General features: G+C 34.4%; 1 protein-coding gene across 2 annotated transcripts; it reads left to right on the top strand.

Moving 5' to 3' along the window:
* Positions 1 to 14: 14 nt before the first annotated feature.
* LOC125049786 (lethal(3)malignant brain tumor-like protein 3) lies at positions 15 to 13,868 on the top strand. Of its 2 annotated transcripts, XM_047649240.1 has the most exons (13): positions 15 to 567; positions 855 to 1,076; positions 1,158 to 1,952; positions 2,478 to 4,553; positions 4,641 to 4,866; positions 7,723 to 7,859; positions 8,563 to 8,734; positions 10,097 to 10,241; positions 10,528 to 10,593; positions 10,669 to 10,729; positions 10,953 to 11,183; positions 11,689 to 11,838; positions 12,445 to 13,868. In XM_047649240.1, exons 2-13 carry the CDS (start codon positions 927 to 929, stop codon positions 12,484 to 12,486), a joined length of 4,251 nt encoding a protein of 1,416 aa, XP_047505196.1. In that variant the 5' UTR covers positions 15 to 567; positions 855 to 926; the 3' UTR covers positions 12,487 to 13,868. The 2 variants fall into 2 exon arrangements, with proteins under 2 accessions (XP_047505196.1, XP_047505197.1); XM_047649241.1 differs by lacking the exon at positions 15 to 567 and having other exon boundaries at positions 959 to 1,076; positions 1,366 to 1,952.
* Positions 13,869 to 14,544: the final 676 nt, after the last annotated feature.

Below are 14,544 nucleotides of genomic sequence, written 5' to 3'. Positions count from 1 at the left end.
TAATGTCATCAATTTGATGCATAATGTCATGGCATTAAAAATCTGGATTTGTTATAATAATTTTAGTTTAACATATAAATAAATTATTGCAAATGTGTTACCGTATGTAGTAGTATTAATATCGTATTTTTTTTCTTATAAAAAAAAATACCTAATGGTCATCGAATTTATAGTGTATAATAAGCCAAAACTGCAGATAAAACAAAAACAATTTCTATTGAAAATAGTTTTCATCAAACAATGTACATTATATTACATGATATTATGGAATACCAATGAATATAATATAGGACCACATTACACTGTAGCTGAATCAGGCGCGAAAGCTTCGTCATGGGGAATGCTTGGTAGGGATTGGTTAATAATTTTGAAAGTACCAACCTCAAGTAAAACACTGCATATAATTTTGGCTATGTTGTCACAATTATTACCAGTTGTGTAGGCAGGTAAAATTCGTCGCTTTGCTGAATTTAATTTATTTTCTTTGGTGATTATTAATGCGATAATGTTAACAAAATATTTAGAATATTGGCTGTAAAATATTCTATCGTAGTATGATGATAACAGGTTTGTAACATATTAATGTTTTATTGTTTCTATAACTTTTCAAAAGGTTGTGGTTCTGCAAAAGTAGCTGCACAATAATGAGAGAGTGCGATACTCGCGAAAGAAAATTTAACGATTATATTATGTCTAAATTTAAATTATCTCTTAGATTATTTTAGTTAAAAGAATATTATTCTAAAATATTTAAATGTGTATAATAACTAAGTTCACCTCGATGTAGAATAAAAAATGACTTAAGTGATAATGTTAATTTTACATTACAATATTTTATTTTTATTGGCTTGCAGATAATTTTTAATGAAATATTAAAAGTAATCTGACCTCTGTAATGATTACGGAAATGATTTGTACGCGGGGAAATGGAGCGACAACATTGTAATTTACTTCAAAACTTTGATGAACCAAAAAGTGAAATTTTGAAAAAAAGGTTGCTGAAGGCCACGAATGCTTCCGTCAGTGTTCATAATTCTCTAAATAATTCGCACAATGTGCTGCTAAACACATTGCGTGTAAGTTTTTGATGTATCGATGATTAATTTAATTCATATTATGAATTTGCGTCCTCAATGACATTGTTTGTTACGTTGCAGGCGCCAATCTCAAACAGTATGATCGTTACCTCGGTGCAGGCGCCGCAGAGCTCCATGCCCATTACTCACAATTTAGTAACTCATTCTATAGCCCCTGTAAAAATTCATACAAACAACTCCCCTTATCCTCTTCAACTATCAACAGTTCATGTTCCAGTCCAAATACCTGGCTCTACTTCGAACATTAACGTTCCTGTTCAATTATCAGGTGCCACCAGCAGTGTTCCGCTTCAGATAGCACCAGTTAGTCTCCCCATACAAGTGTCGGGGACTACAAATGTACCTGTGCAACTTCCAGCGGGTGAAACTATTAACGTACCACTTCAAATACCAGCTGGAAATCAAAATATCCAACTTGCGGGATCAGCTTTGCCTTCTATGCCTATTCTTCAAAGCACTGGTCCAACACTACATAACTCAATAATACACTTACACATGGGATCAAATCCGAGACCTACAAACCTTGATGCTGGATCAGAATTGCAAAACAATCAGATGCAGATACAAGAGACAAGCATGCAAGTCAAGATGAATAATCCAACAGCAGTTTCTCAAGGCCAAATAAGTTCAAATTCAACAATAGTGCAAATACCAAACTCCTCAAGTAATTCCATACAGTTGGCTCTTCCAAGTTCTGTAAATTCGGGAGCTGTACAACTAAGGGGTGCCACGAGGACTGTTCCACATGTTGTCTATATCCAGACACCAACTGGTCTCAAACCGATGACTAGTACTGAAGTTATTAGTCAAGCCAGCACCAGTGGAAATCCTCCACAGATTATTGTACGAAGACCGGTAAGTGTTGTTTGGGTCCTGGTAGTGCATGATATACATTATTTATCTTCAGCAATAGTTAAAAAAAACTCTGTCAAATGTGAAAAATGATTTTCAAATATATATACCTCACCAAAATTATTTTATTTATACCAGTAGTAAGTTTTAACTAAAAACAATGAATGGCTTATAAACAAATAAACCTATTTATTATTACAACACTTTATTTAATTTATAGATAGTGCAGATAACTTGTAATTGTGATAAAAAACTTTATTTAAAGCAATCACTTACATCAACTGTATATTTTATTAATGATTTCCTTTGATTGTCTTTTGAATATACTTATATTGCAAGATGTCATTCTGTTTTATTGGGACTAGGAACACAACAACAGAACAAACAGATTGCCTTAAATTATATTCTAATAGCTTTCCATGAATATCTGCAACACTAATAAGGTTTCAAATGTTTGCCGATTTTTAATGCTATTTTTATAAACACTGAATTTTATTTTCTTTTTATTAATATTATTACTTTTTGCAGGTAACAAGTAATTCCAATATACACTTGATTTCAAATGTTGGTAATAAGCCGAATATTGCACCCAAATTACCTGTTCAAAAAGGTGGATCTATACTTGCTCCAGCTAACGCAGCACAACCCATTGTGATTCAAAAACCCAAAGGCAATGAAAAAGTTATGGTTCCTGTTAGTATTGCTCCAGCGTCACAAGGCAAGCAAGCTATTGCATACCTCGGTTCAGTTAAGAAGCCTACCAAGAATCTAACAGAAAATCAGTCAATATTGATATCAAGTAATCAAGGAAGTGTGAACACCAATAATCAAAAACTTTTCATTACTCCAATGAACATCCCCAAAATACAAAACACCAAGTTTATTTTGCCTGTCACCTTGCCTGCTACAATGTCCACAAAGGGTCCAGTTATTAATCTACAAATAGCTAATGGTCAGATTCAAAATGATCCTCAAGGGAATATAACAGTCATGCGCGATGCACTAAATGAAACATCTGAAATGCCACCGTTACAGCCGTTAGGGAAAATATTATCTATCAATGGCAAAGATACTTCAGTACCTCAAAGCCCAAAATCAGAAAAAGGTTTTACAATTAGTATATCTGGATCGAGGGCAGAACCAACTGGTGAACAAGGCGAGTATACCTTGTCGATACCAGAGACAAATGCATCCATGAATGATGACATTTATACTGTTTCAATAGCAGATGACGAAGGTGGCCACACTAGAGAAAAATCCTTTACATTAGCCATTCCCGAAAAGAGCAAAAGCCTTTTAAATAAGAATGTCATCGATAGAAATGATTTGGTAACAGCCACGATAGCAGCTCCAGCTATATTACGTCGTTCTAACTCTGACACGGGGGAAAGAAAAACCAGTAATACCAACATCAAGCGACGGATATCTTTGTGTACAGAAAATTTAAACAATAAAAATTTAAAATTATCTGGCCCACTTCCACATTCATTAAACAAACTAAACAATCAGCAAGAAATAGAGGTTAATGATGATCATCGTGTTCCTTCTTTGTTCTGCGATGAGAAACTGGATAAGGATAAAGATTCAGATAATGAAGAATATAAGGAAAAATCTGAACCTAAGACGTCCAATTCTGATGACATCACATACATCACGTGTAAACGAGAGGAAACAACCACTGAAGGAGATCCACCGGGATTAGTTTGGAATAAAGGTGTCGCAAAGCTGCGTGGAAGTGAGCTTAATTTTAAAAGTAATGAATTTGGCCTAATTGAAGTCCTTGAAGATAACGAAGGTGGATCATCTTTAAAGTATCATACTCCTCTAAAACAAAGAATAGAAAAGAAGAAAATAGCATCTCCCGAAGAATTTATTACTTGTTTTGGCTGTGGGATTCACGGTATGGCTGCCGAATTCATTAACGAAAGCTTCTGCAGCGAAAGTTGTCAAACGGAACATGAGAAATCGATTATAAAAAAACGGGAGAAGGAAAGAGCTGATCAAGCAAAAAAGAGAAACAAAATGAAAAAACTGTTAATGAGGAAACAAAATTCGGACTCGGATCTAATGAACGAGAAGAACGAGACACCTTTGGGGCAAAGCGATTCATTGCCAGAGACACAAATATCTGAGGTTTTACTGATGAAAATGAACGAAGACTCGATGGAAAACGAGAAGTATCCGTGGATGTGTGGGAAAAACGGATTTTCTTGGATGCGCTACTTGGACGTGTGTAAGGCAAAGGCTGCACCTGTGAAACTGTTCAAGGATCCGTTTCCGTATAATAAGAACGGGTTCCGGGTGGGGATGCGGCTGGAGGCGATAGACCCGCAGCACCAGTCGCAGATCTGCGTCGTGTCGGTGGCGGAGGTGCAAGGTTATCGCATGAGGCTGCACTTCGACGATTATCCAGACGTGTACGACTTCTGGGTGAACGTGGACTCGATAGACATCTTCCCGGTGGGCTGGTGCGAGAAGAACGGCCGGTCCCTGAAGCCTCCCTCCGGACACTCCGCCGCCACTTTTTCGTGGCCGCTCTACCTCAAACAAGTGCGCGCTATCGCTGCCCCTAAACAGATCTTTGGGCATCTCTCCACTACCACGGTAAGTTAACTCAAAATGCCATCGCATCATATTTCAAATATTGTTTAGGATTTCCAATGGTACATCGTAATTTGTGTTTGGTCGCAGGTGGTAAAGCCGCACAGTTTCCGCATCGGCATGAAGTTGGAAGCGGAAGACCGCCACAATGACATGGTATGTGCGGCGACGGTCTCCGACGTTCTGGACGGACGACTTCTAGTACATTACGACAGCTGGGACTCCGTGTACGATTGCTGGTTAGACCCAGCATCTCCTTACATACACCCTATCGGGTGGGCCCAAGACAACGGCCACGCGCTCACTCCGCCTAACTGTAAGTCTCATTTCTTTTATATCTTTCGTTTTCTGCAATAACTCACGTGTATACTTAGATGTAAATTAAAAAAATTATACCAATACTTGTATATACATTTAGGTACAAAAATTAGACATTAATTAGCCCTAAACAGTATATCTTACTTCTATTTTCATAAGATTGAGCTCATAATTGATTGGTTATGAATGTCATAGTCTCCTCTTAATAATCTTTTTTTAAATTGCTTGAGTCCTAACCTAACCACGGTCTAATCAAGTAAAAATCCATGTATTATATACAATAAAATATAAAGCAGACATTAATACTTATTTCTTAGATTATTTGGCAGCTCTATGATCGAGACATTTGTTCACGATTGCTCTTCGCTGTTATATTCAAATAAATACATATATATAATATATTATTATTGTCTCTGTTACGAGACTGTAACTTAGGTTTATCTCTATATAATATATAAAATTCTCGTGTCACAATGTTCATTCCCGTACACCTCCAAAACGGCTCGATCGATTCTTATGAATGTTTTTATGCATATTCAGTAAGTCTGATAAGTGATAAGGGGTGTTTTTACTTTTTTTGTTTTTTTTTATGATACAGCATACAAAAATACATACAACCCCTAATTTTCGCCCCTCTAGGATCAACCCCTATTTTTATTATTGTAAATAGTTATTTTAGTTGAACTAAAAAAATGTTTTCTAGCTATATTTATTATACATGGGCAAAACAACGTTTGCCGGGTCAGCTAGTATGTTATAAAAACTATTCGAATATTTCCAATATTTTCAACGTACAAAGACATGTTACTCGTTTTTGATGGAGAATTAAAGGAATTTTAAAATAATTTGAGAAGAGAATGAGATGTACGTCAAGTAAGGTTCCTACGTAATATGTGGGCGTTGATTAATAAAAGAAAAGTAAGTAGACAAAGAAAATTTCGCTGCAAGACTATTAACACATAACCATGAACTGTCAGCAACCTTGTCGGGTGCCGTTGAGTGGTGTATATATTTTTAGACAAAAACATCTCACTGTCAAAATTCTTTAAGGATTACAATTCCTTGATACTTGCGTAAATATTTATTAGAACAAGCTTTCCTTAAAGCGTGGTCGATATCTACAAAATTTAACCTTCCCTTTAAATAACTGTTATCAGTTAAAGTTATTGGTGTATTTACTTAAAATGTTGTTGGGAGAAATGTCATTTCTCAATCTTATAAGTAGCGTCTTATAGTAAACATTATTTTGTTGCGCGTATCAGTATAAAATGATTTGGATTATGATAAGCCATTGCGATTTAAACTAGATGCCTACGTATCATAAACGAAATGAATAATTTTGTATTACAAACCGAAACAAGTTTTTCCTTTCCTCCATTTAAACGAATCCGCAACATCGAGCCCCTAAATAGAATGTTAATTTAGTACAAAATGGAGGAAAATTATTGTTTAATTGTTGGTGTATTGTAAACATTTATCAGTTGTCGCTCGGCGCTCGCTCGCACCGTAGGCTCGGCATGTTATCTGGTCGGCGATAAGGAAACTGTGGCCCTGCGTTGGGCATTACGAAATTAACATGTCTTCCCAATCTAGAATAACGTTCGTAAGTTTATAATTAGCGAAGCCGATGTTTCCATGACCTAAAACAATCCACGAGTTACCCATAACGATGAATATTTAATTAAATACATGTTTGTGGTCGAAGTGAGCGTCTATTGTGTATAACAGGTATTGTTTTTATCAATAAATTATGTTAAATTCATTTTGCCATACACAGTTTTGTTTATTTTTATAAGTTTAAGCTGTTTATATAACATATTATATACAATTGTTAAAGTTAATTTTATAGCATCGCAAATTGTTCACACATTAGTAGAGCCATAAAAATAAACATCACAAAGCTAATTAAAATAAATAGCAAAAGAAAAAAATATCAATTTACAAATGACAGAAGGAGAATTGTTAGCGTAATTAAAGTAGGTACATATTACCTCGACTTGGTAACTTTAATCAAGTTTTCGGGCATTCGTTCGTGTCTTAAATATACTGCGCACATTTTTATTAAACCCTTTTATCCTTTTACATTTATAAGCCTAGAAAGCGTTAAGAAATACTAAAAATACTGACGGTTGCAAATAACACTAGTGTTTTATTATACTTGTGTTATGTTAATAAGATCGAAATAGGTATCACATGTTTATAGTCGTTTTGATTTGTCCTCGCACCAATATCAGAAACCTGCCGACTGGCGAAGCCTATAAACAAGTGGCGCAACGTCCTCGACGGCCTTACATAACAATACATATTTAATATATATTCTGGCCAACTGGAAACTTAAAAACTGTACGTGGTTAAAATAATTGAATGTTAAAAACATTAAAACACATAGAATGTACAAACGCGGGTGACACGGCCCATAATATGCGCCGTGTTGACGATCGTATTGATAAAACACATCTCGTCGAAGGATTTGTTTGCGTTACGTTCTTCCGCATGTAACTCAAGGTGCTTTAGAAAGTAGGTCTCGTAAAAATTAAATGAAAGTAAGCACTTTAAATTAATTCGCAAACACGTGGTGAACAATTTATCGGACGTTGTGAGTTTTTTTTATTTATTAAGTACTTTTTCTTGTAGATTTCGATATCTTATTATGTAGTAAGAACTTCGCGCTTCATAGGGATAAATGTTTATGATTGATGTCATAAAATATAGTTGTGTTTTTTTGAGAAGTACCTATTAAAGACAATCAATATTATTATAGCAATGGTATCTGATATTTATCTTTCTTGATTTCATAAGAGGACAATAACAAATTGAGATAACATTTTATTTTTAAACATAAACGTATGTTTAGATTACAAAGAAACCGAGTTCTCATGGGAGACCTACCTTTCGGACACGATGTCCATAGCGGCGCCGCCCCGAGCCTTCAAGCCTCGTCCGCCCGCTGGCTTCAAACCTGGCATGAAGTTGGAGGTCGTCGACAAGAGGGTAAGATATTTTTTATATCGTGTGATATATTGTATTGAAAAATATGCCATGAATGGGCAATTATTACATTATGATAATCGCACTATTTAGTTTATCTTTGAAGTGAAACTTCTTTAGGCGCATTAGGGTAAATTTTTTACGGATGAAACGTCACGCTGTATAGGGTTTTTGTCGAAGAACCTTTTCTGCGAGAGCGATTGAGAGAGAGTGAGAAGGTTGAATTACCTTATAGAAATTCTATTTTTATAATTAAAATTTCGTAAAGAGAATTTATTAAATTTTAGTATTTTATATTTAATGCAAAATAATTTATTGAAATCTCAAATAACGAATTGTAAATTAAAATACACGTGTTTTTATTATCGAAGAAATCAATTTAAAAAAATAAATTTATTATGTGTATTAATTTTCGACACTTAATATTTTAATGACAATTACATTCATTAAATTTCTTACATATCTTCCTTTTTCCCTCTAAGTCTCGGAAATCTAAAGTTTTAGATTTATATAAATATGAAACAAGAGTTAAAAATTTGTTTGCCAAAGAAGTTTTACTTCTGACATGTGTACTTTGTACCCACGCACTTTTTTATTTTTATTACAATTTGACTTAATGTAGTTACGATGTTTATAACTTATAAACATTCTTATAAATTATAAGAATGTTCTAGTTATCACTTTTACTAACAATTTCGATTTTCAGGTGCCGTTTTTAATTCGCGTGGCAACGATAAGTGCGGTGCGGGGTCATCAAGTGCGCGTGTCTTACGATGGGTGGCCGGACACGCTCTCCCATTGGCTGGACGACGACTCACCTGACTTACATCCTGTGGGATGGTGTCTCAAGACTGGACATCCTCTGGAACCACCCCTCAGTAAGTATATGTCATCGGGAATCCACTGTAAAGGACCACTATTAAGACCAACTTTAAAAGATAGGATAGCTTACATCTCAATTTATACCCGCAATATTTGTTTATTATTTGATAGTCACAATTCCAACAGATGGTGCTGTGTTGAAAGTACCAACGTTTCACATAAGCTACTATTTAATGGCATAACCACCAATAAAGCATGGTGTTATCATACCGTTTCCCTTGAATAGTTTGCTACTATGTAATATAACAAAAACCTTAGCCACAGCAACGCTTGGCCGGTCTGCTAGTATTATATATTATCGTAATATACACTAGCGCCAGTGCAAAGTGGTAAACTGGCAATCTAGTTTAGATGACTTGGTAGAATAACTATATTTAGTTATTTGCCAAAGTGCTTACTATATATTTTTAAGTGATAGGCTTGCTCCTAAGCGATACTAAAAGGTGTATTACGCAAAAATACTCAATTAGTAGCCAAATCATGCAAACGTGCATTTTGTATAAATCAGCTTCCGTGTTTATAAATGAGCATCGACAGCATTATGCTTGAAACCTTGAGACCTGAACATATCTTCATAAACTTTCTAACAAACAAACCGCATCATTATCTGTCTATTCGTTAATTAATTTTTCAATAAGGAAACTTGACAGACCCAAATACAAGAAGATCACAGATAGTTATACAATTAAAAAAAGTGCGTGCACACAAAGTACACATGTCAGAAGTGAAACTTCTTTGGCAAACTAATTTTTAACTCTTGTTCATATTTATACAAATCTAAAAATTTCCGAGATTAGAAGGAGGGAAAAAGGAAAATATGTTAGAAATTTAATGAATTTAATTGTTATTAAAATATGAAAAGTGTCGAAAATGAATACAAATAATAAATGCAATTTTTAAATTTATTTCTTCGATAATAAAAACACATTTTAATTTACAATTGGTTATTTGAGATTGCAATAAATTATTTTGCATAAAATATAAAATACTAAAAATAAAAGTAATTTAAAATTATTTAAACAAATTTTAAAATATACTTGATTGTAAATAAAATAAATACTAATATTTTATAAATTCTCTTTACGAAATTTTAACTTTAAAAATAAAATTTCTGTAAGGAAGAAGAAATTCACCCTTCTCACTCTCTCTCAATCGTTCTCTCCCTTTTTTTCGAGAAAAACGCTGCACATCTTCGTGACGTTCCGTAAAAATGTTACCCTCATGCGCCTAAAGAAGTTTTGTTTTAAAAACGACTTTATTTATTTATTATATACATCTTGAATAGAAAATAAGTTGGTGTGGTAGAAACACAAACAGGACACAGTTATTCCATTCTTATCCTTATTCCATCTTTACAGCTGCCGAAGAGTTCCGCGTGAGCGGGCCTTGCGGCGTGGGCGGATGTCGCGGCCTGGGCTCGGTGAGGGGCGGAGCGCACAAACAACACGCCGCAGCCTCCGCTTGCCCATACCGGAACCCGGAAGCAGTGTTGCCAGACCGCAGGTGATTATTTCTATTCCATCTTTTATATTTTACCTAATTTAAATTATAATTTATGTTATAATTTATGTTGACGATAACATATTTTATTGTGGTTTTTACCTATTTTAGCAAATCTATCAATCTAAAAGTACACCAAGGAGCAATAAATGATAATGTGGCCCATTACTCCCTAAGAGAGAATGGAGCCATGTTTCTGTTTGATTTTCTTAATTTTATAGATTAATTCTCTAGTTACATAATATAAAAGATTCTATATTATACAATAATGGTGATTTATAAATTTCAGATCCCAATCGAAATCAGTTAAATCATCCCAATCACTGACTCCAACAAGTGATACGCCAAAAGAAAAGTAAGTACAACTAAAAGACAAATATTTCGTAATTAAATACAATAAAAGCTAATTAATATTTAATTTAATTTACAGACCTGGCCGCGGTCGACCTCCCAAACATAAAAGAGTTGAAGAAGTCACGAAAACTGAGCCGGTACGTTTTTATTGCATTTGGAAATACTTAAAAACGGAAACCTTGTGTTAATTAAAAAGATTATAATTTCAATAAAATATTAATTTAATTTATTGTGTTCTACCAATTGAAGCCAGAAAAATTAAGATAGTTATTTTGTCTCAGTTTTTTAAGTTTTATAGCAGCTTAGTTCAAAGATAGCAATTTCTAGTGCAACACTTTTTATTAACCTTTGTGGCGGCAGGTGTCCGACGACGAGTCGGTGTCCAGTAGTGGGGGGAAGAGATGGCGTGGGGCGTCGGTCGGGCCGGAGATGGCCGTGAAACAGCCCTCGCTGTCGCCCCCTGCGCCCCCCATGCGACCGACCCCGCACGCCCAGCCCCCAATCGTCATGCTGCCGTCCACTCCGAGATCTCTCATCGCCTATCACCTGGCCGAACTGGCCCTCTGTCCCGATCCCACTACGTGGACACAGGTACCCGTCACTATTACTTTTATTGTAGGAATTAATTAGTTAAACAAGCTATATGCTTTTATTAAAATGTATGATCATAAGCAGACAGTCTATATATTATTCAAATATGTTCTTTGTAAATATTAACCAAACTCAACCTTTAAAAACTATATGAAAATTTGAATGCTACCTACTATATTTTGTACAATTGTAAAAAATATACAGGGAAAACTCTTTGTAACGAATTTCAAGGGACGGAGGAAGGGTTATAGGGAGTGTAGAGAAAAAAAACTTTTTTAACCAATTACAATAATTATTATGTTGTTGATGTGTAAATATATAAATATTTATTCGTTATAGAGAATAGCGGTTGCGTTATAAAGAGTGAATTAATCTATAGGTTTTGGTTTCAACTAAACAAATATAACTTTTACGTTATAGAGAGTTTACACTGTATATTATATTTATTTGTGTTCCATGGTTATGGCATAGTATGAACAGTGTGCAATTGGATCTGTGATTGCAGAAAGAGGTATCGGCACTAGTGTCGCGAGTGGCGGGAGCGACAGCGGGAGCGGCGGCGGCGGCGGCACGCCTTTCGGGCGCCGAACTCTTGATGGCCTCCTGCGAGGAACTCGTGCATTGCCTTCGGCTTAGACTAGGGCCCGCTGTCAAGGTATATACAGTTTCAATGATTACTATAGCGTTTGAACTTTAAATAAACAAGCTTAATTTATATAGCTGAGTTACTCCGTTTCATATATCTAATATATAAAATACTCGTGTCACAATGTTCGTTCCCATACTTGTCCGAAACGGCTCCACCGATTCTTATGAAATTTGTTTATGCATATTTAGTAAGTCTCAGAATCGGCTACTATTTATATTTCAAACCTCCGAGTGGTAAGGGGTGTCCACCCCAAAATTTTTATTTTTATATTTAGTTTTTTTTTTGTTTTCATTTTTTTATTTATATATTTATATTTTTATTTTTACAAAAATACATACAACCCCTAATTTTCACCCCTCTACGATTGACCCCTATTTTTGATTTTAGTAGATTTTTAATGAATTAAAAAAAAATCCTAGAAATAATATACCTGGCAAAACAATGTTGGCCGGGTCAGGTAGTAATTTATATAATCATCCTACCTTTAAAGATAATTGAATGAACTATTAATTTGATCTAATACTTTTAATTAATATGTTTTAATATTATGTATTCTTATATTTAGAGTTAAATGCTTTTATATCATATTTAAACAAGTTTTAATCGTCGAAGGTGTACGCGGCGGTACGTCATCTGCGCGAGCGGCTCTCGTGATCGCGGCATCTCGCGCACTCACGCGCCATCTCAATCATCATGTGAACAAAGTGAAGTGATATAATGTGAAACGTTTGTGTTAGATAGTGTTGTTACAAACTGTTTAATGGATGAATTTTTAGTTTATTTCATTACCAATGTTCGGTGTATTCATTTGAGACTGTTTTGTGAATTCAGTGTTGTTGACTGGTAGACAATTTATGTTTAAACCGATTTGTTATCCGATATGGAAAGTGGATTATGGCAAGTAAACTAGTCAATATTAGTTGCTTTTGGCAAAATAAATTAGGAGCTCATTTTACAGACGTTTTAACTATAATTTTGATGTCGCTAACTTTTGCGACTTATGTATTCTACCGAAGGGCAATGTTACCCTTTACGTTGAAGCACAAATTGTGTGGAATATCTTACAGTTGTACGAGGTTGTGATGAATGAATCACTGTTTTACATGTGGACTCATTAAAATTACCTTAGACTTTCTTATATATCGCTTTTGCGGAACAAAATTACTAAACCTTAGTTGGCCGTGCTCTGCATTCTTTGGTGTTCGATTTATATTGACCTCACGTTGACAAGATTAAAATTATTATGAGTTATATTTTTATGATTGTTCAGTATGCCTTTACATAAACATAAATTTCTTGTTATCAAGTTACATTTAAATTTCTAAATCATTTCAAATTCTTAATTTAATATATATTCAAATAAATGTTGTTAAAACCAAAGAATTGTAACTAATATTCAAAATCAAAATGTATATATTATGTTGTATATAAATGTATTATATTTGATAATATACTGTATATAGATTTTATACATATAATGTAGTGCAATTTAAATGATTTAGATGAACAACTCTGCGACGAGCATGTTTTGTAAGAAGAAAATATTTAGTTTCCTAAATTTATTTTTGAGGTATAAGAATCATATTTTGTTAAATTAAAAAAAAAAAAAATTGTATTATATATTTTTCCAATGCCATCAATTAAATGTATGAGGCTGAAGTTCACCCACTGTTAACTGATAATTTTTTGGGATGCAGTTGTTTTACAAATAAAAATAATAAAATGGTAAAGTTGGTAAAGTTCAGCCTAAATTTTGTTTCTAGCTATTTAAAAGATGTTTTTATTTGAAATATAATCATATGTATTCATTAAGAGGTCTTATTTTAATTTAATGTAAATGAGAAAGGCTATTTTTATTAATCAATGTGACAAAACTACCTATTTCTATGTAAATAGTTATTATCGGAGATCATGTACAGTTTGGTTACACTATTACGTAAGTTTTTACCTTTTTAGTGCTAAATACTGTGCCATTTTCATTGGCAGTATGATAAAACTGTTGTTCTTTTGTTTAATAAACTTTCTGATAAACAAAATTTTCTAATGCGTGCTTATTTAATTAATATTTGTTAAAAAACATTCATTAAGGGCGGTTCCGACTAGCGTTTTTACGCGCGTATAAGCTCTTCTTTGGAAGCGCATGTAGGCACGTATAGGCGCGCCTTTTGGCACACGCGCAAAACGAACGAGCGTTGACGCGCTTCTAAGTTCGCATTAGTTCGCAGTTCTGGGTAGAGTGAGTTAAAGTGATCGGTTCTCTGTCCAGTGCAACCATCGTAGACACCCAGCATCGGGTTTCATCTTCTCAGTGGACGGCGAATAAGTAACACAAATGTTTCTTCGTCAGAATCCATGTTGATATTGACACTACGTCACTACCGGTACGAGCGAACACGCCGAAATATGCCAGTTTACGCGCTTCCGGTTTATTGAAGCGCGTATGAAAAACGAAAAATACGCTAGTCTTTAACCGCCCTGAGGCCCTATTTTCCTTGCAGTGCTAATATTTTTTTATTAAAAACCTTTAACTTCTGACAACACCATTATGTCAAAAGATCTGGGAGGCATTTATGTTCCCTATTAATAGTTGGGTAAAATAAAATATTGGATATATTTAGAGTTTATTTTTGGAACCCACCATAGTATGAAATTTTGTTATGAATATATTGGAGAGGGACTCCTTTCTCGTACTTAACTGTAATTTATTCTAGG

The sequence above is a fragment of the Pieris napi genome, chromosome 5 (genome assembly GCF_905475465.1).
Source record: "Pieris napi chromosome 5, ilPieNapi1.2, whole genome shotgun sequence".
Classification (NCBI taxonomy): Eukaryota; Metazoa; Arthropoda; class Insecta; order Lepidoptera; family Pieridae; genus Pieris; species Pieris napi.
Note: the sequence above shows the minus strand (reverse complement) of the source record. Positions and strands in the feature narration are given on the sequence as shown.